Source organism: Coenobita brevimanus, chromosome 31, assembly GCF_032717465.1.
Source record: "Coenobita brevimanus isolate Jiangsu-jjx chromosome 31, ASM3271746v2, whole genome shotgun sequence".
NCBI classification, from domain to species: Eukaryota; Metazoa; Arthropoda; class Malacostraca; order Decapoda; family Coenobitidae; genus Coenobita; species Coenobita brevimanus.
This window is the reverse complement of record NC_136984.1, coordinates 14,838,472-14,863,076: the sequence shown is the minus strand read 5'-3', so window position 1 is coordinate 14,863,076 and position 24,605 is coordinate 14,838,472. Positions and strand designations below refer to the sequence as shown.

Sequence of the window (24,605 nt, the reverse complement as noted above, 5' to 3'; positions counted from 1 at the left end):
TTTTTTTGCAATTCCCTTTTTCGGTTTGTTACATTACGAATAGGAAACCTGAGTTTTTGTTCAGTGTAGTTACTCTCAAATAATTCTGAAGTATTTTTCTTGTAATTTTCTGTTTCTGTTTGTTACACTGTGATATTGCCTGCAATTCGCAAAAATATAAGGTCTATGAGTCAGTATGCTTGGCTTTATTTTTGACATCCCTTGTCTGATATATACAGTATCAGTATTTTATGTATAATGCACAATAGATTACAACCAACTAACACACTGTAAACATAAGAAGTCAGCTAGGGTTGAAATATGAGTATTCATTGTTAGTGAACAGCATGAAAGGCGAAACGCTGGTAAGGAGTCAAAATGACTCTGGCCGGGCATGCAAGGTGAATTGAAAGCCTGGGCATTCTAGTGTTAAGGCTGTCAGTAACTGTTTGTTTCCTTAAAAACCTGTGGCATTATTATCTATGGTTGACCTGACAGTGGGAGTTTCGGTTGAGATGATGATGATGATGATAATGATTATAATAATATTAACCCTATGGAGCCCAATGTCCAGAGTAATGGACAGAACTGGGACTTTTCAAATCTTAATAAAGTAGGGAACTCCCGGGTAAGGATCTATGAGCTTTGCGACTTTGAGCCGGTAGGCGGAGGGCGGTACGCTTAGTACCCTCCCAGTGTAATGCCTCTCCCAGCAGCTCTGGGATCCAATGGGTTAATTGTAATAGTAATAATGATTCGTATGATAATGATAATAGTAATAGTCATGCTGATGATGGCTATGACGATAATGATAATAGTAATAGTAATACTGGTCCTGATGATGATAGTAATAGTAATGCTGATGATGATGAAGATAGGAATGATAATGTTGATGATGGTAATTACAATACAGTAATGATAATCATGGTAATAGTAATGCTGATGCTGCTGATGATAATAATACTAATGATAATAGTGATAGTAATGCTGCTGCTGATGAAGATGATAATGATAATAATAGTGATAACTATACTGATGGTGATGATGGTGGTGATGATGATGATGATAATAATAATAGAAGTAATAGTCATGCTCTGCTGCTGATGATGATAATGATAATAATAATAATAACAGTAATGCTACTGCTGGTAATAATGATGATTGTAATAAGAGTACTGTAATAGTAATGTTGCCCATGATAATAATAATGGCAATAAATGATGATGACCGACACAGGTACGATGATGATGACGAGCTTGATCTGCTAGATGAGTTTGCGGATCTGGACTTTGAGGAGATGATGAGACAGGACAGCGTGGAAGAACAGGTCAGTGTCTGAGCTGGCACTCTTTTGACCCCCAACCCCCCATCCCGAAAGTCTCCTTATACATTATATTGATAAACTCCTTCAGTATGGCAGTCCTTTTGTTCTCTGTCCATAGTCAGACGCCATAATCCCGTAAGGGGTGACCGTTTGTTTGAGTTTATTGTTTTATGTCTATTTGTCCATCTATCTCTAGCCAGACACCATACTCCCATAAGGGGTGGCCGTTTGTCTTTGAGTTAGCTGTTTTACGTCTATCTATCTAACTGTAGCCAGACGCCATAATCCCGTAAGGGGTGGACATTTGTATATGAGTTAGTTGTTTTACAGGGAGGGACACTATCCCTCCGCCAACCCACTTGTTGGCAAGTAGGGAACACGAATGGGTTGGTTACGTGGGTACCACCCAGCGATGTAAATGGTTTCCTGACTTACAGGAAACCATTTGGTTTGTCACCCAATGTTAAGCCACCTGAAAAGGAGAGAAATAATAAGTAACAGGAAAAGTGGGAGAAATAGGAAGAGTAAAGCAGACACAGAAAAAGAATGATAAAGGTGAAGGAAGTAGTAGGCAGCAGTACATCAAGTGAATGGATGATGGTGACAAGTAGGAAGAGTGGAGAGCAGGCAAAGAATAACAAAGGTGAAGGAAGAAGTAGGCAGCTCTACATCAAAGGAGCCTTTTTTGAGCTGAGTCAAAATGCCTGTTAGCATCATGAATAAACAAAAAAGAATCATCGTGTTGAAGGACTAAATGTACACCCCAGCCTGTCCACCCACCCAGGGCCCAGCGTATGTGGATGAGGATAATGGGGAGAGCCGGTGGGGTCGACCACCACCGCCCACACTCAACCCAGCCACAGATCCGGTCATCTTCCAGCAGATTGAAATTGACCACTACATTGGTGAGGGCTCAGTGGAGGTACATCAGAATTTAGCCATGCTTTACAATGTTGTCTAATAGTTACTCTGCTCCTAATTTAATATTACGTAAACCTAACTTAAGATGATCTGCTGATCATCTTTCAGCAGATTGAGATTGACTACTGTACTGGTGAGGACTAAGTTACGTCAGAATTATACTGTTCTTTATATCATGATGTCTAGTACAATATTATTACTCTGCTGTTATTTGACGACAAAGTTTCGACATGACAGTGGTTAAGACTACAGGAGAGAGAGAGACAGAGAGAGAGAGACAGAGAAACTTAGTTTAGCCAAATGCTCAGGAGGCCTAGGTATAGCCTTATTTATAAAAGGGTATCAGGACAACTGCTCCATGGACAAGTGCACCCCAGACATCTGCTCCCTTGACAATCGCCTCCGTAGGACAACCGCCCCCCGGACAACTGCCCCCCAGACAATTGCCTCCCGCTAAAGATTAGGTAAAGTTAGGTTAGACACTTGCGACCATTTGTACAGTGAATCAGGTGATATTTAGAGGAGGCAATTATCCGGGGGGGGGGGGGGCAGTTGTCTAGGAAGCAATTGTCCTAGAATTGTATAAGAGATGTGATTTTTCGGTATCATTATTTTAAAGGTATCTGAATGTATCCTTGTGTTTTAAAGATCTGAATTTAACATTATGTTTAAGAGATCTGAATATAGTGATATGTTTAAGAGATCTGAACTTAGCATCATGTTTAAGGAATCTTAATTTAGTCTTAAGATTAAGGGATCTGAATGGCATTATGTTTAAGAGAGATGAATTTAGCCTTATGTTTAAGAGGTATGAATTCAGCCTTATGTTTAGGAGATCTGAAATTAGCCTTATGTTTAGATCTGAAATTAGCATTATGTTTAGTAAATCATATTTATCCTTATCTATAAGAGATTCTAATTTAGTCTCATGTGTAAGAGATCTGGATTTAGTCTTATGCTTAAGAGATCTGAATTTATCCTTATGTTTAAGAGATATGAATTTAATCTTACATTTACATGGTAGATTGAGATGGTGTGGGCATGTTGAGAGGCTGAAGGATGACAGCTGGGTGCGGAAGGTGGGAAGTGTGAACGTCGGGGCTAGGGCCGCAAGAGGCAGACTGATAAAGGCATGGACGTAGTCATAGAATGTGATATCAGGGATAAGGGACTGAATAGGGAGTCTGCCAGGGACTAAGCAGCATGGAGAGCTGCCACTAGATAACCAAGACAGATGCATGCTGGCATGCTGGACCCTTTATAAACAAAACAACGCAGTAGGCTGATGTGATTCAGTACCTAAACCCTTCCACTTTCGGGGTGTTTTTTGGCTGGATGTCCCACACACGGGAGTTTTGAGATACATCACATGAAGAGGATTTTTTTATATATAATACATTATTCCACGCTATAAAATGGACCACAGTTTTTTGTTTTTTTTGGTAAAATGATGGCTAACATAATGTGAAAAAAAAATGAAATAAAAAATTAAGTGTCAAAAACTGTGATGTTAGAGTGGCCAGAGGCTGTCGAGGCAGCGGAAACATCTCGAACCGCACTAACAGACAAAATAGTGCTCCAGTGATGGCTACACCTCGGTCTTGGTACACTTGATACGTGAACCATTATTAGACCCCCAGTACTGGTGTGCAAATATAAAACGTCCTTAACACATATAAATGCCACCCGATGGCTACATTTTTTTTTTTTTTTTTTGTGGCATGTATACTTGACACCCGATATGAAAGGGTTAAAGAGTAGATGATCAGTTTGTGTGGTGGTTAGCAGGAAGAAAAGGATAATGTCACTGCAGTGAGTAAGTTAATAAATGCTTTTGGCCATTGTGGTGGTAGGAAAAATAAAATAAAAAGACACTCATACCGAAGGAGGTAAAGAAATTGGATGATGATGATGGTAGTGTTGCATAAGGTCAACAGTGAAGGACATGCAGTAATGATGATGAAAATGCCAGTTACTGATGCTGTGTGTTGTTTAGGGTCACCAATGAAGGACATGCCAGGTCAGCAGGCAGGTCGTGTGCCAGTGATGCGAATGTATGGTGTCAATGATGCTGGCAACTCGGTATGTTGTCATGTCCATGGCTTCTCGCCATATTTCTATGTCACTGCACCACCCATCATGGAACAGGCACATCTTACATACTTCAAGGTGAGCTGGGTGTAATTTTTTGTCTCTTACTTATTTTATACTGAAAGTTTCGGGTAGATATAGATCCTGATATATTATGGTTAGTCATGGTTGAAGCAGGTAACAATTTACATACAGGTAGGTACTGTTATATGAGCATTCACTACACGAGAAACCAATGATATGAGAATGGGCAATGTATATCCAAATTCAGTGATGTGAGCACGAAAATCCAGTGTTCCCATGCGGGTCAGTTAATCTAGCCCTATTTTTCCCATACGTTTGTAATCCATTAGACAAGTTTTTGCTATCTTGTTTTTTTCTCCGTTACACGAATTTTCGCTATCCAAACAGTTCTCCATTGACATATCCCACTTGTATAATGGGACCTGCCTGTATCTGATGTATTGATGATTAGATTGTCTATAAGCTGGACTTGCTGTTGATAATTTTCCATATTTTTTAGCTAGCTTACTAGCAAGAGGCAGAAGTGACTGGGAGAAATTTAGCAAGCTGGTGCCCCTGTTGAGGTGTAGGGACTCTGTATGATAGAGAAATGATGTCCTCTGCCCTGTGGTAGTAAAATGTAACCAGTAAAGGATAAAGACACACTGAGAAACAAAAATGTATGCAGTATCAGGAGGATGCTTGGTTAATGTGTTGTCAAGGTAATGTGCACAAGTTGACTGACATGCTATAAGAAGTTTGTGGAGAGAGTGTGCAAGAAAATTGGAAGAAAAATACTGTACAGAATCCTTAAGGTCAGACCAGACAAACTGAAATGAGATCCTGAGAAGGGAACTTAAAGGACTTTCTTGGAATGCTACAGACCACAAGCATTGTGGTTATGAGAATACCTGTAATTTAGTTTTTAACCACTTCCGAAGCCTAGCACAGGTGGATTAAAAGTTGGTTGATTTTCATGTGGTGCTATCGATTTCTTAGAAGAGTAACAAGACAGGTGACATTAATTGTGTTTGTATTTCCCATGGTTAGACTGTCTTAAACAACTGCCTCTTGGATGACTTGCGGTCTAAGAAGGAGCATATTGTGAATGCTGTTTTAGCGGTGGACCTGTGCCAGAAGGAAAGCATCTACGGTTACCAAGGCAGTGTCTCCAGCTCCTTCCTGCGCATCACCCTGGCCCTCCCCCGCCTCATTCCTGCAGCTAAGAGACTCCTCAGGGATGGCAAAATGCGTGTGAGAGGCGTAGGCAGAGCCGTCTACGAGGTCTACGAGTCCAATATTGACTTTGAAATAAGGTGAGGCTGGAGCAGAAAGGAGATGTGGTTAGGAGAGGGGAATAACATACTGAAGCGAGAAGTGGGAAGGGAAATGGCTGTGAAAATAGAGAGAAAGAGGTATTTGAGGACAAAGTAGGGACAGTTTTGGTACAGGAGAGGGGAAAGTGTTTGACATCAAGGGAAACTGGAGGATAAGTAAATGGTGTATGGCTACAGTAGTCTATATAAGATCAGGTATCTGGTAGTTGACTGATATACTATGCATTACTCCCTCCCTTTTCATGGGGGTTATGTTGCAGAGATTCCCGCAGATACTGGTCAAGCTCCCCAAAGTGACCGTGTGGTAACAATAAACCTATATCGTTGCCAAATCATACTCTGCATTGTCCCAAAACATCATCAGACAATTGAGACACTTACTGTACTGTATATAACTGTGTGACCCATGGTAATCGTAACTGTCAGCATAAAACCCCACTGTTAACCATGAAGTCTTACCTCCATCTTCATGCCCTGTATGCCCACTTCTGTTCTTCAGCATTGGAACGGCTGTATTTGTATTCATTCATTGGGGAAAATTATTTATTTTTAATTATTTATCGAACAGGGGAAATACATTAATATCTACATATATCTACATATATTTCACTGTCACCCTGCCTTCACCAGCAGGAGATCAACTGAATGTTTACTGTACAACCTGCTGATGCATATGGTGTGGTGCAGTAACTCCATGCTCTTTGTGTCTAAATGTCGAACCCACAGAATGCATAGTTTACTGTTTATTTGTGATATATTTATAATAATGCTCACGTATCTAAGCCTGGATTATTGCAGTCATGCAGTAATATAAAAATCTTAAGTAGTTATGCACTGTGTGTGTGTGTGTGTGTGTGTGTGTGTGTGTGAAACGAGTGGAAAAGGGTGTCGTAGGTTAATATTTACAGTTGTTACATTGTAATTTACTCGAATGTCAATTTCACTGTGCTTTCATTGTGACATGAATCACATTTTTTAAAAAATAGGAGACTGCTGCCTACCACCAAGTTTGTTTTTGTTAAATATGAGTACAACTTGTCAGCTGACGACATCTGACAAATGCTGTTGCATGGTTATGGGATATTTACTGTATGTTCATTCACCTCAGAACTTCAGAATCACATTGCTTTGTAAAGTTGTATACGGTCGAGTTTCCAACACCACGACTGTCCTTGGGAACACATGCAAAGACTGTTTTTAACTCATTTCAGTCAGTAACTTACAGAACCTATGAATGTTATCAGGTTTAAGATCATACATGGTCATGGTTGCATCACCACAATCATCTCGTAACACCTGCTCACACTGTGTTCTTGGGCCAGGATAGTTTAGTTACCTACGTTTTTCACAACAGTGCCTGTTTCTGGAGTCATTTTAAGAACTTATTTGTGAAAACGTGAATGGCAGTGATTTTATGAATTATATGTTCAGTAATTTCAAATGAATTAGCCAGAGTCGCAATTAGATAATTCTCTGTATGAATGGGACAAACAAGGTTAGCTGGAGTGCAGACCATGTGAGAAAGTGCGGGAAGGTTGTATGGGCGGGAGCCATGCATCATTTGGATCACCATCGATGTTTTCCAGCACTTTTCAGATGCCTTTGAAGAATGACCATCTACTCTCCATAAACAACTGAACCTGGCATGAGGAAGGGACTATTGTATAAGAAATAATGGATAAAAACAGAGGGGCTATACTTAAAGTATATTGCATCAACTTCTATAATGTAACTCTTTTGCTACTGTTGGTGTATTTTCATACTCTATAAGAGATAACCAAAAATTTTCTTGCTTTATTTTCTTTAACCTATCATTCTGAAGAGTTAGAAATCATTGTCAGTCAGAGGTGTACTGGTGCCCGAAAATGCCACAATGTTTTCCGTACAGTGGTAGGCTACTGTATATGGTGGTGAGACAAACTGATGAACTCAGTCGGTAACAGGCAGCTTAAAAGACAATATCTTATTTACTGCAGGCTTAATACCAAAGGAGACCATCAAATAAAGTGTCAGATAAGGAATTACTGTATAGTAGACTCTCGATTTAACATACCCCGATTGACCAGATATCGGATTTAATGGACACTGTGAAGCCACTGGAATTACGTTAGGTATAACGAACAATGCCCATTAAATGGGGTGCAGTGGATGGCAGTATATTTGTTTCCTGCCCTTTTCACTCCGACCTGGCCTGAAATTGCCCTCACCCTGAGGTAATGGCTGAGTTGTAATAATAGACTATAGTAATACTGTACTAGGCATGAAGAAGTGCTGTGACTAGGATGTGGAATAAACTGCATAAATTATGGGCCATTTTAGTGTAAAATGTATATAGTTTTCATATTTAGTACCAGAATATCCTATTGTAAACATTCATTTTCAAATGTGCTTAAAATCCCACCTCAGGGGGACCATCGGATATAGAAGATTATCGGCTTTATCGGATCAGGCCTTCCCAAATTAGTCCATTTAATCAATGGTCTACTGTACTCGTATTTCAGGTTCATGGTGGACACAGGATTAGTTGGGTGCTGCTGGGTGGAGCTGCCGCCTAGGTCTTGGATTCTCAGACAAGCCCCAGCAAAACTTGACTCTAGGTGCCAACTAGAGGTAACTTAATTTGTTGGTGTCATTCTCGGCTAAGCAGTTTTGTGTGTATTATTACATTTACATCCTTGAAGAGCTGAGAGGAAGGATAGGTCAGGAATGTATTGGTGTTGTGATAAGGAGGGGCAGATTGAGATGGTTTGGGAGGAAGGATGGGACTGGAATGTATTGGTGTTGTGATGAGGAGGGGTAGATTGAGATGGTTTGGGAAGAGGATGAGACTGGAGTGCATTGGTGTTGTGATGAGGTGGTGTACATTGAGATGGTTTGGGAAGAAAGATGGGACTGGAGTGTATTGGTGTTGTGATGAGAAGGGGTAGATTGAGATGGTTTGGGAAGAAAGATGGAACTGGAGTGTATGGGTCTTGTGATGAGAAGGGGTAGATTGAGATGGTTTGGGCATGTTGAGAGGATGGAGGAGGACAGCCAGTCCCAAAGAAGGGTGACCATTCCCAACCCTCTAACTATCGTCCAATTGCATTAACATCCTGTATCTCAAAAGTTTTCGAGTCTATTCTTAATAGAAAAATTTTAAAGCATCTTTCCTATCGCAACCTTCTTTCCGATCGTCAGTATGGGTTCCGTCAGGGACGCTCCACTGGGGATCTTCTCACATACCTTTCAGACTCCTTTCGGGACTTTGGCGAAAGCTTTGCCATTGCACTTGACATCTCAAAGGCTTTCGATCGAGTCTGGCATAAACCTTTAATTTCCAAACTGCCCTCTTACGGTTTCTATCCTTCTATCTGTGCCTTCATCTCTAGCTTCCTTTCTGGTCGTTCTATAGGCGCTGTTGTAGACGGCCATCGTTCTTCTCCTAGATATATTAACAGTGGTGTTCCTCAGGGCTCTGTCCTATCACCAACTCTCTTCCTTTTATTGATCAATGACCTTCTAAGCTGTACATCTAACCCTATCCACTCATACACTGATGACTCCACCCTTCACCTTTCCATTCGATTCCCACAACGTCCATCTCAGCAGTTACTTCAACAAACAAGAGATGAGGCTATGGCACACCTAATGTCTGACTTGGATCGTATCTCCGACTGGGGTAAAAATAATCTGGTTGTTTTTAATGCATCAAAGACTCAGTTTTTGCACCTAACAACCCGACAAAATCTTCCACAGTTATACCCGCTAATGTTTAATAATATTCAGCTTAATCCTGCATCATCCGTGAACATGCTTGGGGTTTCATTTACTCGGGACTTATCTTGGAAAGATCATATTACATCTCTTGTAAAATCTGCTTCCAAGACATTAGGTGTACTAAGCCGACTCCATTCCTTCTTTACCCCTACACAATTGTTGACTCTATACAGGAGTTTTATCTGTCCCTGCGTGGAGTACAACTCTCATGTGTGGGAAGGTTCCCCACATACAGCTCTTCTCAATAGGGTGGAGTCAAAGGCTTTTCGTCTCATTAACTCTCCCCCTCTTACTGACTCCCTTCAACCTCTGTCTCTTCGCTGCACTGTTGCATCTTTATCTCTTTTCTGTCACTACTTCAATGGTCACTGTTCCTCTGAACTGTCTGCATGCATCCCTCCACCTCTACGACGGGCGCGTAGCACCCGTCTAACAGCAAACTCTCACCCCTTTTCTGCCCAACCCTCTAATGCAAGAGTTAACCGTTACTCCCAGTCCTTCATTTATGCAACAGGTCAGCTCTGGAACTTTCTCCCTCTGTCTGTATTTCCTGCATCCTATGATCTCCAGTCTTTCAAATGCAGTGTGTCCAGGCATCTTGAAAGAAATGGATCTTGAATTTGGCACTCTCTTGTATTTTGTTTTTCTCTTGGATGGAACAGTTTTGCAGGCTCATTGCCTTTGGTTCCTTCTTCCTCACATAAAAAAAAAAAGTTTTGTGATAAAAGTGAGAAGTGTGAACATCAAGGGTTGGATGGCTAGTGCCAGACTGAAAAAGACCTGGGAGGAGATCATAAACTGTGATCTCAGGGGATGAGGGACTGAATAGGGAGGCTGCCAGAGATCAAGCAGCATGGAGAGCTGCCATTAGGTGACCAAGGTCGACACATGCGAGCATATTGGATACTCCATAGATGATACGATATGACGATTATATGTAATTGTAAAAATCACATTCGTGAGATATGAAGTATGGAAGTCTATGAAAGGCTAGAAGTGTGTGCATAAAAGGTATGGTTATTTACAGTAGACTTTCAGTTATCCAGCATAATTCAGCCAAGCCCTACTCAGGTTAACGCAAAATGCCGGATATAGCATAATACCCCTCATCAGCTCAATATTTGGCATCGAGCTGGATATTGCATTTTTATCTATAATAACTCTCTATCTTAGAAACCTTTCCATGAATAAAGAATAAAACATAAATACAATTAAGTAATAACAAAATATTGCAATACGGTAATACAGTGCCAGCTCACTACCATTTATGAGCCGGTTGGTACACCTCGACTCCGGATATTGCATAGAACCATCGATTATGTCCTGTTTTGATGTAATATATTGCAATGATGGTTAATTGAGAATTTACTGTAGTTTGTTTATAGTTTTTTTTTTGTATGGTGCTGAAGACGATCTGTGCTAGTGAATATGACAGTGAAAGAATACGTGTAGATTGAAAAGATGGTGAAGGTTTTGGTTTTACATATATATATATATATATATATATATATATATATATATATATATATATATATATATATATATATATATTGTTAAATAGCCTAAGATTTCATCATCCATTGTATAATTCTAACGTATGATACAGTTTTGTTCATGATTGCATCATTCTTTGTATGATCTTAATGTACAGTATGCTGCATGTTTGATCACGATTCACCACATGGCTTCCATAGTGACCAGGCTTGCGTGTTTTACCTCACTCCCCCCTTCTCCCCCTTATAGTAGAGTAAGTCGTTCTTTCTGTTGTTCAGAGCAGGACTATTAACTCTTCGTCCTCTATGCCTTCATTTGCGCGTCCTTCTTACAAGTTGAATCAAGCTCTGCCGGCCCCCTATATAATGAGCTCAGTCTCTGCATTAGTTGCCACTTAGATCTACTCATTCTGTTCACATCTCTGTCCTCCCCTGTACAGTTATATTATTGTTTTTGTGAGTGCTCAGGAAGTTTCCAGTCATCTAGCTGCTGTATAATTTGAGTATAAGTGTTATTACCATTTTTCTTCTACTGTATAGCATGAGGCATTAATTCGTGAGCCTGGTAAAGATTTTACTGTTAGCTAGTATTAGTAATATTTGATGAGGTGGAAGGATGGAGTTGAGAGGTATATGAGGGAGGGGGGGTGAGTTGGGGGGAGGGTAGTCAAATGGTGGTTGACAGAGCGACTTGGAGGCGTTTTGTCTGCGGCCACCCTTTGCGGGATTAGGGCGTCGGGCTATAGATAGATAGATAGAATAATATTATATCTTGCTTTAACTGAGCATTATCCGGTTTTCTCATTTTATCAGAGCTGACTTAGATAAATTTGCTCTTGCTAAATTCGTGTTAATAGAGGCTATTGCAGTTAACCATATATGTAACCTGTGTTGCCATTACATTATCCTTATGAGTCCTGAATGTTTAGTTGTTAGCTTCAGCATTAAACTTTAACTTGTAATTTTACCTAAGTCTTTTGTTTTGAACCTGGAACTTTGCGGGACAGTAGTGATTTTAGTATTCTCACTTGAAGTGTTCATTATCTCTCTCTGTTCAGTAACATAAATTTGGCGACCTCTTATCAGGATATTCAGGATATTATCATAAGGATATTGCTTGATATTTTGTGACCGTGATTTATTCATGACGTATACTATTACTAATCTGGATGAAGCCAAAGATTTTTTGTCAAATGTGCAAACAGTGTGTGATGTAGAAAACAGAACAAAGAATGAACTTAAGCTTGTTGCTCAACAATTGGGAATTGCTGTTCGCTCTCATCATTCTAAAGATCAAATTGCTGACATGATTAATAAAAGCTTGTTCATTGTACCTCCTCCAGATGAGCAAACGCAGACTGAAATAGCTAAGTTACAGCTAGCCCTGCAGGAGGCTCGTGCTAAGGAGGCTGAGTTTCAGGCTTGTTCTAAGGAGGCTGAGTTTCAGGCACGTGCTAAGGAGGCTAAGTCTCAGGCTCGTATTTAGGAGGCACAGCCACAGGCACAGGCTCAGGCACAAACTGAACTTGCTAGGATTCAGGCAGACCATGAGTATCGCATGAAACAAGGTGGAACTGGATCATCTAGCTCTGATGATTTTGATGTGGCTAAAAATGTTAAACTTGTCCCTCCTTTTAAATGAACCTGATTTAACAAAGTATTTTCAGTTGTTTGAGAGGGTAGCTACAGGTTTTAATTGGCCCAAAAAGTATTGGCCAGTACTCCTTCAGAGTGTTCTCACCGGTAAAGCTCAAGTAACTTATGCATCTTTGCCTCAGGATCAATCTGATAATTATGACGTAGTTAAGAGTTTGATTCTTAAGGCCTATGAGCTTGTTCTTGAAGCCTATAGAGTAAAATTTAGGACAACTTATTAGCAAGATAAGCAATCCCATGCTCAGTATGCAAAAATCAAAGAAGATCTGTTAGAGCAGTGGTTAAATTCTAAGAATGTAAATTCTGATTTTGATAAATTTAAGCAGATGATTTTGCTGGAGGACTTCAAAAGGTGTATTTATAAAGATGTAAGCCTATATCTTGATGAGAAAAGAACAGATAATTTGTCTGATGCTGCAGTTTTAGCTGATGAATATGTTCTCACTCACAAGAGATATTCTAAAGAAAAAAGGAAAGCTGAGAGTAAGCACGTTGCCTCTACTCAGAGTACAGGTAACAGGAAAGAAAATAAAGAAGATGTTTCTCAGGAAGTAAATACCAGCTCCACCTCTAGATTTCAGAAAATTAAATGTACTTATTGTAGTAAGCTTGGTCATACTACGGAGAAATGTTTCAGAAGACAGCGTGATGTGAACAAAAAGGAGTCTTTAAATATTCAGTCAATTGGTCTAGTGTCCACCCTTGAGAGTTCCCAGAATTCTTTAACCGAGTTAACAGAACCTGCTTTGAGGGGTAAATTAAATTCTCATCATGAAGCTCCTTTTGAGCAGTAACGTGGGTGACACTCTCAAAAGTTCATGTGCTAATTTCCTGGCTGATGGTTTTGTCAGTCCTCTGGACAGTAATGACAGGAAATCAGTTAAAATATATTGTGATACAGGTGCTTGCCAATCCCTTATGCTGACCAGTGTTCTAGGCTCTAATGTTAATTCCTCTGGTGGAACTGTAATCTTACAAGGTGTAGGGAATAATTACTTCTCTGTTCCTCTGTGCAGAGTGAATTTAGAGTCTGGTTTTGTTTATGGTTCTGTTATGGTTCGGTTGGTTGAGACACTCCCAATGTCAGGTGTAACTTTCTTATTTGGAAATGATAATGGTGGAAGTCAAGTGTGTCCAGCTCCTCAGTTGTCTAGTGAACCAGTGACTGCGACCCAGGATTGTGATATCCTTGATGTGTTCTCTGCATGTGCTGTCACTAGGGCTAAGTCTAAAGTTACTGGTAACTTAGTGGATAATGATGATGATGATGATGTTATCCTAGCTGACACTTTTCTTGCTAATTTGGACCACTCACCAGATGAGGCAGTACCACGTAGTGTTGATAATTTGTCTCGTCAAGAGTTGGTTGAGTTGCAAGTTGCTGACCCTGAGTTGAAAGGTCTAGCTAACTCTGCTTGCAGTGAGGAAGAGTCAGCTGGTGCTTCTACTTGTTATTATATAAAGTCAGGAGTACTTATGAGAAAGTGGAGACCCCCAACAGCATCAGCCAACTGTGAGTGGGAGGTTGTACATCAAGTTGTCATCCCTCGTGTTTGTAGGCAGGATATCATTAGAGTGGCTCATGATTCCAGTTTGGCAGGACACCTTGGAGTGAGGAAGACTGTGGCACGCATTTTGAAACACTTCTACTGGCCAGGTATCTTCAGAGATGTTTCCTGGTATTGTAAGTCTTGTCACACCTGTCAAGTTGTGAGGAAGTGTAATCAGACCGAAAAGGTTGCACCTCTAGCTCCCATTCCTCCTTTTGAGGCGCCATTCATCCGTGTGTTGGTGGATATTGTGGGCCCTCTTTCTAAGACTTCTTCAGGATTTTCTATGTGTTGACCCTGATTGATATGGCTACTCATTATCCTGAAGCCATTCCACTTAGAAATATCTCAGCAAAGAACGTGGTTAAGGAAATGCTAGGGTTCTTCACCAAGTTTGGTCTGCCCAAGGAGGTACAGTCAGACCGGGGAAGTAATTTTATGTCAAATGTTTTCAAGCAGTCTCTGAAAGAGTTGGGCATCACCCAGATCACGTCTTCAGCTTACCATCCCCAGACCCAAGGAGCGTTGGAGAGATATCATCAAACACTCAAATCGATGCTCAGGAAATACTGTTTGGAACATCAGAAAGATTGGGATAAAGGTCTTCCATTCGTTGTATTTGCCACAAGAGAATCTCCAAATGAATCACTGGACTTCTCACCCTTTGAACTACTGTTTGGTCATGAAGTAAGAGGACCCCTTAAGCTACTCAAGGAATGCTGGCTGTCGGAGGAAGATGACGTCAACCTGCTGGAGTATGTGATGAAGTTCAAAGAACAGCTATCCATTGCTTTACAGCTGGCGGGAGAGAATTTAGGAGCTGCTCAGGAGAAGATGAAGACTTGGTATGATAAGAAGTCCAGGTTACGCCACTTTCAGCCAGGAGATCAGGTTTTGATTCTGCTACCGGTGCATGTATCAACCTCTTCAAGCCAAGTTTAGTGGTCCTTATTTCGTGGAGAAGAAACTCAGTGATGTCAACTATGTCATCGCCACACCAGATCGTAGAAAGATCAAGCAACTTTGTCACATCAACATGCTAAAGTTATATAACAGGCGGGACGAAAATAACCCAGTCTGCACTGTTGCTGTTCCACCCGAGTCTGCAAGTGAAGCTCTCCCATGCAGTATGAGCCTGAGTGATAGTTTGGGGAAGAATCCTGACATCATGAATGATCTCCAGACTAAGGTTTCTCATCCAGCTCCCGAGGAAAGGCAGGAGTTTTTGGCATTACTGCAGGAGTACCTGCAAGTGTTCCGTGCCACTCCAGGAAGAACCACTATGTTGATGCATGATGTCGATGTTGGAGACACAAGGTAATTAAACTGCCTCCTTACCGTGTGAACCCAGTGAAAGTTCCTCTCATGCAGAAGGAGCTTGGCTACCTGTTGGACCACAAGATTATTGAGCCCTGTCAGAGCGAGTGGAGTTCTCCTGTCACTCTGGTCCCTAAGCCAGGTGGGTCACAGTGGCTTTGCATCGACTACAGACGTGTTAATCAGACAACCAAAACAGACACTTACCCTCTCCCTCGCGTGGAAAATTGCATAGATAAGATCGGAAAGGCTAGGTACATAAGTAAGTTTGATTTGTTAAAGGGAAACTGGCAAGTACCTATGACTGAACGTGCTAGGGAGATCTCATGTTTTGTAACACTAGGAAAGACTTTTGCATGTTCTGTAATGCCATATGGTATGAAGAATGCACCAGCCACTTTTCAGAAGCTCATGAATGTTGTAACAGAGGGTTTGGCAGGGTGTGTTGTTTATATTGATGATATATATATATATATATATATATATATATATATATATATATATATATATATGTATAATGCAAGGAAGAAGGAACCAATGGCCAGGAGCCCTCAAATCTTTCACTTCAAGAAAAAGCAAAAACATTACAACAGAGAGCCAAACTGAAGATTCGTTCATTTCGAGATGCCTGGACACTGCGTTTGAAATACTGGAGATCGTTGTATTGTAATATTTTCCCCACTACTATGGTGGGGAACGGGTAAACAAAGAGCCCGTCAGGGAGAAATGCAGAAAAAAGCCCTCCAATGAGGGCACAGCAGAGACAACGAGCTGGCAAACGAGGGAAAAGGCGGCAGAGGCAGGGGGAGGTGCGATGGCTGGTGGTGAGTTGGGCTGCCAGATGTACGACGAGGCAGGGCGAATATGGAAGACTCGGCGGTGGATGGTGAGCCGGCTGCATGATGGTTAAACGAGGGCAGGGCGGGACGAGACCTAGATAGACAAAGCAGCGCCGATGGAAGGGGCGCCGACGAGCTCAGATAGACACGCCCCAACTCTGCCCTCAACCCCCATACACTCACTCCAGCTCTCCACAGCAGCAGGTGGAGGCACAGAGGGGAGGCCCGGTCCCGGTCGTCACGAGGGCACAACCCCGGTCCTGGTGGTGGCGGAGGGAAGGTCGTCGGCCGGGTAGAATAGGGCAGAGCCTCTGCCTCCTGGTGGACCGACCAGGGCACTCCCTCAGATAGAAGGACAGGCCCGACCCCCTCTGCTGATACGGCTACTGTGGAGAGCTGGTCCCGCCGGGAACAGCGGTGGAGGTGTTGCCTCGGCGAGAGGTGGGCTGCGAGTGACTGGAGATCATAGGAAGTAGGAGATACAGACAGAGTGAGACAGTTCCAGAGTTGACCTGTTGCAGAAATGAAGGACTGAGAGTAACGGTTAACTCTTGCATGAGAGAGTTGGAAGGAAAAAAGGGATGAGAGTTTGTTGCTTGACGTGTGCTATGCGCCCGTCATAGTGGTGGAGGTGTGCAAGCACATAGTTCTGAGGAGCAGTGACAACTGAAGTAACGATAGAAAAGAGATAAAGATGCAACAGTGCGGCGAAGAGACAGAGGTTGTCGGGAGCCAGAAAGAGTAGGAGAGTTAATGAGAAAAAAAAACTTTGACTCGTCCATGTTGGGAAAGTGTTGGAACATTGAACTGACAGATCAGGATGGATGAACGATGTATATACTGTGCATGATTTGGCTTCCCTTTTTTTAAGAAACTTGATGAACTATCCTGTAGTTGAAATATAAAAATCAACTAAATATGTACAGATGGTTTTGCATGAGAACTGGGACAGAACTCCAGAGGCTTAAATGATCGTAGTGAAGCATGCTAGTGTGTAGGTGGTAGGTGGTGGTGGCCATCATCCACTCACTTGATGTACAGTAGTGTTGCTTACTTCTTCCTTCATCTGTAACATTCTTCTGTGTCTGCCCTCCTCTCTTCGTATATCTCCCATCTTTCCTGTCACTTTTTATAACTCTTCTTTCGTTTTCAGGTGGGTTTACATTGAGTGACAATCCAAATAGTTTCCTGTAAGCAAGGAAACCATTTACAGTGCTGGGTGATAACCATATAACCAACCCTTACGTGTTCCCTACGTGTCAAAAAGTGGGTTTGCAGGGGGTTAGTGGCCTTCCCTGTAAAATAACTAACATGACCACGCCTTACCGGCTTATGGTGTCTGGCTAGAGCGAGAGAGATGTTAGTGTGTGTCACCATTTTACTAGTGTAATTTAATAGTTATTCTTCCTGACTATCTCTCTTTGTTCCAGGATGCAATCTCACTTTGTATCTTGAGTTGGATAAATGGTTGGAATGATGAGAATAAATTTACTTTTCTCCTTCTTTATATGTAAATCCTACGACATTCCAACTGTTCAGTGAAAGGACTGAGATGATGAGGATGATTTTTTAAAATTATTTTTATATTTATGCCACATATATTTGTACATTATAGGTGGATGTGGCCTGGAACAAGTTTGTAGTGCACGAGCCTAAGGGAGACTGGGCTCGTGTGGCTCCCTTTAGGATACTCTCCTTCGATACTGAGTGTGCTGGCAGGAAAGGTCAGTATGCTTGTATATATATAGGTGATCCATTATGACAAGTGGAAATACTGAGTGGGAGAGACACGCAGGTTAAAGCTGGAGTTCTTTGTCTCTAACGTTTCAGGATACATCGAACCCATGTTACATACATGTAGTATAATATATATAAAACATCAATCCATCCATCCATCATTCAATCCTGTGTTGCCCCATGAGGAGCGTAGGAACCCAGGGCCAGGCAAGTTGGTCCTGACATTTAAGATGAGTGACCAGCCTCATTCATCCATAAGTGGCATTATGTGAGCAATAAATCCCAACCACCTTTTGGATATAAAGCTGCCCAGGCTCAATCCGATTGGAGCGCCTAAGTTACCCACTAATATACACTAAGTAGCCTGGTAGTCAATTGTGTCAACAGAAGTCTATACACATACCTGCACACATACACATATACATACGTATACACACACAAATACTTATCCATACATGCAGTCTATTAGTCAAACAATCTATCAATCGACACCTTGTTGACCCAAAGAATCTCGCTTCCCAAAACTTCCTGGGAACTTGAGAAATACATAGACTTGTACACATAAAATCACACATAGCTTCTTTATACACACCGTATCTTCTTCTCATTTCGGCTCTCCCCTTAGGGGTCGCCACAGCGGATCACCCGTCTCCATCTTACTCTGTCTTCTGCATCTTCTTCTCTTACATCTACCACCTGCAAGTCCTCCTTCACTACATCCATAAACCTTCTCTTTGGCCTTCCTCTTTTTCTCCTGCCTGGTAACTCCATTTCCAGCACACCGTATCTAAATATTCTCTTTTAGATTAATGAGAGCAGCGTGGGGATTGTGTGGTATAGTAGTCTTAAGTGAAGGCATATACAGTAGACCCATGATTTAACATACCTCGATAGACAGATATTGGATTTAATGGACACAGGGAAGCCAGTGAACATCCATAAGCTATAATGGAAATTGTCTGTTAAGTGGGGTGCAACGGGTGGCAGTACCTGTGTGTCCTACCCATTTTACTCCAACCAGGACTGAAATTGCCCTTTCGCCATCATGTTTGCTAAGCTGTAATAGCAGACCATAGTAATAAAGAAGTGATATGACAACACAACCGTTGACTCTATACAGGGGTTTTATCCGCCCCTGTGTGGAGTACAACTCTCATGTGTGGGGAGGCTCCCCACATACAGCTCTTCTCAATAGGGTGGAGTCAAAGGTTTTTCGTCTCATTAACTCTCCTCCTCTTACTGACTCCCTTCAACCTCTGTCTCTTCGTTGCACTGTTGCATCTTTATCTCTTTTCTATCGCTACTTCAATGGTCATTGCTCCTCTGAACTATCTGCATGCATTCCTCCACCTCTATGACGGGCGCTAGTACCCGTCTTGCAGCAAACTCTCATCCCTTTTCTGTCCAACTCTCTAATGCAAGAGTTAACCGTTACTCTCAGTCTTTCATTTATGCAACAGGTCAACTCTGGAACTGTCTCCCTCTGTCTGTATTTCCAGCTTCCTATGATCTCCAGTTTTTCAAACGCAGTGTGTCCAGGCATCTCGAAATGATCGGATCTTGAATTTGGCTCTCTCTTGTATTTTGTTTTTCTCTTGGAAGGAACAATAATTGCGGGATCGCGGCCTCGCATAAAAAATAAAAAATAAACTGCAGAAGGGCAATACTATGGGCCGGGTGAGTGTAAAGTGGTTGTACTGTAGTTTTCATTTTTGGTACTAATTATGCTTTTGTACTGATTTATTTTCAAACATGTGCTTGATATTCAATCTCAGGTGGGACCATTGGATCTAATGGACTATCAGCTTTATCTGATCAGGCTTCCCCAAAATTGGTTTGTTATAGTTAGGGTTTAGTGTAGTTAGATATATTGCATACAAAAAAACTATAACCTAAGATAGTACAGTAAATGTTTCTTTTTTCTGTGTGAACTGTTTACCCGCCATTTTTCTTTTTCTTTTTTTAATCAGAAGAAGATACTTTCAAAAATTCGTATCTAGCTCCCTGAAACCTTTTCTTAAATGGTTTATTTTGCTTGTTTCACCCTACTATCCTCCCTCACTCAATATTAAGTTTTTGTCATGGCGTTCGGACGTTAATTTGTCGGTTACACTGGGCTTGGGGGGTATGTACGCGACAATCATGTAGGATATTATGAATTGCTTCGCCCTTTTTGATACTTTTCAATTAATGTTTCCATCATTGAAATGGATTAGTACTGAAGGATATCTTTGAATTTACTCAAACGGAAGACTATGAAGTCCCGACTAACTTTCGCCAAACCTTTGTTACCAGCGTGTTTTATGGAGGGGGGGGGTATCGGGTGATGCAATACTTCACGCGAATTACGTGATACATGGATGTTTATCTACTACCTTATCTCTACAGTACAAGAAATCACACTTATGCTCTACTTGTACTTAATTACACTTACACTAGAGTACAATTATTCACACTTATAGTAAATTGCTCTTAACTACTAAATTACCTATATTATATCCTAACCTAACTCGCTGGCACTACACTGGGGCTTTATGCGACGGCTCCACCCACGCCCACACTCTTGTCCTAACCAAGGGAAAAATAAAGTCTCCGTAACTGATAAGCTGCGATATCCCAACGGTCGTAGATCATCAGTAATCGCTATACGTGTGTGTGTGTGTGTGTGTGTGTGTGTGTGTGTGTGTGTGTGTGTGTGTGTGTGTGTGTGTGTGTGTAAGAGAGGTGTCTACTACCGCAATATTTAATCACAACAGATTTATTTTCCCTCTCTCACAGTGTAGTAAACCTTTTCCAGACTTGGTTTATGGTATATACTGTACTATTCCTTTATTAGCTGTTCGGACTACACTAATTAAAGAGGTGCAAGAAGCATAATAACCCTTGGCTGGCTGTGAGCGAGAGTAAGGAGGGTACAGGCTGGGGTTATGGGGTCGGAGAAAAGTGGGGGATTTAGATGGGAGTGTGGGACTATGTGGAAGGGAGGAGGAGGGGATAGCTCTCCACCATGCAGTGTTACAAACACCTTAGTCCACGGAAAAGGAAACGAACTTATTCCGACGTCTGTACTTGATGTTATTGTTTTATGCTTAGGCCATCAGTGTATTGACAACATTCTAGTACCATCTATGGCATGTTGTAGGAGTGCAATGTTGTATGGTAGTGAGACCTGGGCAGTAAAGCAAGAGGAAATTCGCAGGCTCAAATGTACAGAAATGACAGTGAGTGGATGGATGTGTTGTGCTTTCCTGAATGCAAGGTTTGGGGGGGCTAGAATTAGAAATGAGGAGCAGAGAGCAAGGATGAGACTGTAATGTATTGATGATGTGATGGGGGGGGGGGCAGATTGAGATGGCTTGAGAGGAAGGGTGGAACTGGAGTGTATTGGTGTTGTGATGAGGAGGGGTAGATTGAGATGGTGTGGGAGGAAGGATGAGACTGGAGTAAATTGTTGTGATGATGAGGAGTAGATTGAGATGGTTTGGGAGGAAGGATGAGACTAGTGTATTGGTGTTGCGATGAGGAGGGGTAGATCGATATGGTTTTAGCATATTGAGTGGATGGAGGATGACAGTTGGGTGCGGAACGTGAGAAGTGTGAACATCAAGGGTAGGGTTACAAGAGGCAGACCAAAAAAGACCTGGGAGAAGAGCATACAGTGTGACCTCAGAGATAAGGGACTGAGTAGGGAGGCTGTCAATAGCGTGGAGTCAAAGGCTATTCGTCTCATTAACTCTCATCCTCTTACTGGCTCCCTTCAACCTTTGTCTCTTCGCCGCACTGTTGCATATTTCTTTTCTATCGCTACTTCAATGGTCACTGTTCCACTGAACTGTATGCTTGCATTCCTCCACTTCTATGACGGGCACGTAGCACCCGTCTAGCAGCAGAATCTTATCCCTTTTCTGCCCAACTCTCTAATGCAAGAGTTAACCGTTACTCCCAGTCCTTCATTTATGCAGCAGGTCAACTTTGGAACTGTCTCCCTTTCTCTGTATTTCCTGCTAGCTATGATCTCCAGTCTTTCAAACGCAGTGTGTTCAGGCATCTCGATATGATCGGATCTTGAATTTGGCTCTCTTGTATTTTGTTTTTCTCTTGGAAGGAACGGTTATTGCAGGCTTGTGGCCTTTGGTTTTTTTCTTCCTAGCATAAAACAAAAGCAAAGTGGAGAGCTGCCATTAGCTGACCAAGGCTGAAGCATGAAGGCATGTTGGAGCCTTCATAAATGATACATATATGTACTGTACATACATGAGAAATTCTTGATACATCATATTTCAGCTTCGGAATGAAAGGGTTAATGAAATCTGCATGTTGCCCCTCCAGTTCATAATCTTTTCAAAACTGAATGCAGTCATGTGGAGCTACTGTACTAAGAATGGAACCTGAAATATACCATTGTACAGAAGGGAATAATTATTGGACTGGTATTCAGAGAGTGAGGGAAAGAAGGAGGGAGAGACCAAGGATGAGATGCAGTAGACAATTATATGAGAGAGGGGGGTGTAAGTTAAGGGGCGGGGCACGTAAGTAGCAGGGAACAGGGCAACATGGAGGTGATTTGTTTTTGGTCACCCCTTACGGGATTATGGCGTCTGGCTGTATAGATATATAGACTAATAAATGCTGATTGTGTTGAAGCATTGATTATACCAGTATGCCACTTAAGTATGTGGATTATATTTAAAGGTTCATGACATCATGTGTGGTGTTGTGTGGCAAGAGTAACAACAAAGAAGAAAGGTACGGCATGGTGGGATGAAGAGGTTCAGAGAGCAGTGAAGAAAAGAGGAAGAAATGGCTAGTGTGGTTACAGGAGAGGGGTTCAACTGAAATAAGAACTGAATATACTGAGAACAATAAGCACGTAAAGAGACTAGTGAAGATGAAAAAGAAGGAGGTAAATGATGATCTAGGAAGAAAAAATGAATGCAAACTAATCTGAAAATAGGAAGTTATTGTGGAAAGAGGTGCAGAAATGTGGAAATGACAGCAGAAAGAAATGTGAAGGTGTGAAGGTGTGAAGGATGTAGGTGGTAGATTATTAAACTATGGGGATGAAGTAAGGACCAGATGGAAAGTATATTTTGAAAGCCTGATGAATGGGAATAGAGAAAGCAGAGCCACTGTAAACGTGATTGATTTTGGGGGTGGGCAGAGAAGGAATGCAGTGCCAGGTAACGTGACACTCGCACAGGTGAAGAACGCTGTGAAGTGGCTGAAAAATGGGAAAGCAGCTTGGGTTGATGAGTTGTATGCAGAGATGATTAAGTGTAGTGGATAGAGCGGGAAGAAATGCTTGTTGGAGATATGTAAGAAGGCATGGATGAGTGAAACCGTGGCAGCAGGAAAAAAGGCTGAGGTTGTACCCCTATGGGCCATGTGAGTGCAAGAATTTTCGTGGCATAACTTCATTGAGTGTGGTAGGGAAGGTACATGGAAGACTTATTATTGAGAAAGTAAGAGAGATATCAGAAATCCGAGTGAGTGATGAACAGGGTGGCATTAGGAGTGGCAGAGTATGTGTGGATCAAATGTTTACAGTAAGACAGATAGTGGAGAAGGCTTGTGAGAATAACTATAAGGTGTTTGGGGCATTCATGGATCTGGAAAGCGCATATGGCAAAGTAGAGAACAATTGTGGAAGGTTCTGCGCATGTACTGTGTAGATAGTAAGCTGCTAGGTACCGTCAATAGTATTTATGATGGTACTGAAACTTGTGTAAGGGTTAATGGGCATCTAAGTGAATGGTTCACGATCGGTGTAGGAGTGCTGCAAGGTTGTGTGATGTCCCCATGGTTGTTCAGTATTATGATGGGGTGATGAAAGAAGTAAAAACACGAGTAATGGAGAGGGGGATAGCTTTCGTAATGAGTGGTGATAGATGGAATATCTCAAATTTGGTGTATGCTGATGATGAAGTACTGCTTGCAAATACTGAAGCGGACAAGAACTTGGTAGACTAGTACAGTTTTGCTGATGTCTGTGAGCATCGTGCCTTGCGAGTAAATGTAGAAAAGGGTAAAAATTGATCGTTATTGAGAGAGAAGGTGACTCCCACTGTGATGTTGCAGTGATTGGAGAGAGACTGGAAATGGTAAGAGAGTTCAAATACCTGGGTATATTGATACAAAAGAGGAAAATGTAGAGAAGGGTAGAGTGATGGTTACTGAGAGGGAGACTCCCACTGTGATGTTGCAGTGAATGGAGAGAGACCAAAATTGGTGAGAGAGTTCAAAAAGCTGGGTATAATGAAAGAAAAGAGAGGAAAATGTGGAAAAGTAGTTGAAAGTAGAGTGACAAGGAAGGAAAGTAGCTGGTGCAATGAAGGCCTTGATAAGAAACAGAGGTTTGAATGTTTTAACTGCACGAGGCTTACATGAAGGAGCGTTAGTACCAACTTTAACATATGGATGTGAGACTATGGTGTGGCATGATAATGAAAAGTCAAGAGTGAGAGCGGTGAAGATGGGACTGCTGAGGATATGGAGTACAGAGAGTGGATAGGATACGAAATAATGTGATTCGTGAAAGATGTGGAGTGAGGAAGTCTGTGGACACCAGAATCGAAGAGAGTGTACTGAGATGTTATGGT

General features: G+C 41.7%; 1 protein-coding gene across 1 annotated transcript in view; it reads left to right on the top strand.

Annotated features, from left to right (window-relative positions):
- The first annotated feature begins 1,261 nt into the window (after window positions 1-1,261).
- Window positions 1,262-24,605, top strand: part of LOC145395418 (DNA polymerase delta catalytic subunit-like) — a 134,054-nt gene continuing 110,710 nt past the window's right edge. The window contains exons 1-6 of the mRNA XM_080269023.1: window positions 1,262-1,306; window positions 2,088-2,208; window positions 4,221-4,393; window positions 5,369-5,634; window positions 8,157-8,265; window positions 17,885-17,993. Of these exons, the coding sequence (XP_080125149.1) occupies window positions 1,277-1,306; window positions 2,088-2,208; window positions 4,221-4,393; window positions 5,369-5,634; window positions 8,157-8,265; window positions 17,885-17,993 (808 nt within the window). The 5' untranslated portion in view covers window positions 1,262-1,276. The remainder of the gene's footprint in view (window positions 1,307-2,087; window positions 2,209-4,220; window positions 4,394-5,368; window positions 5,635-8,156; window positions 8,266-17,884; window positions 17,994-24,605) is intronic.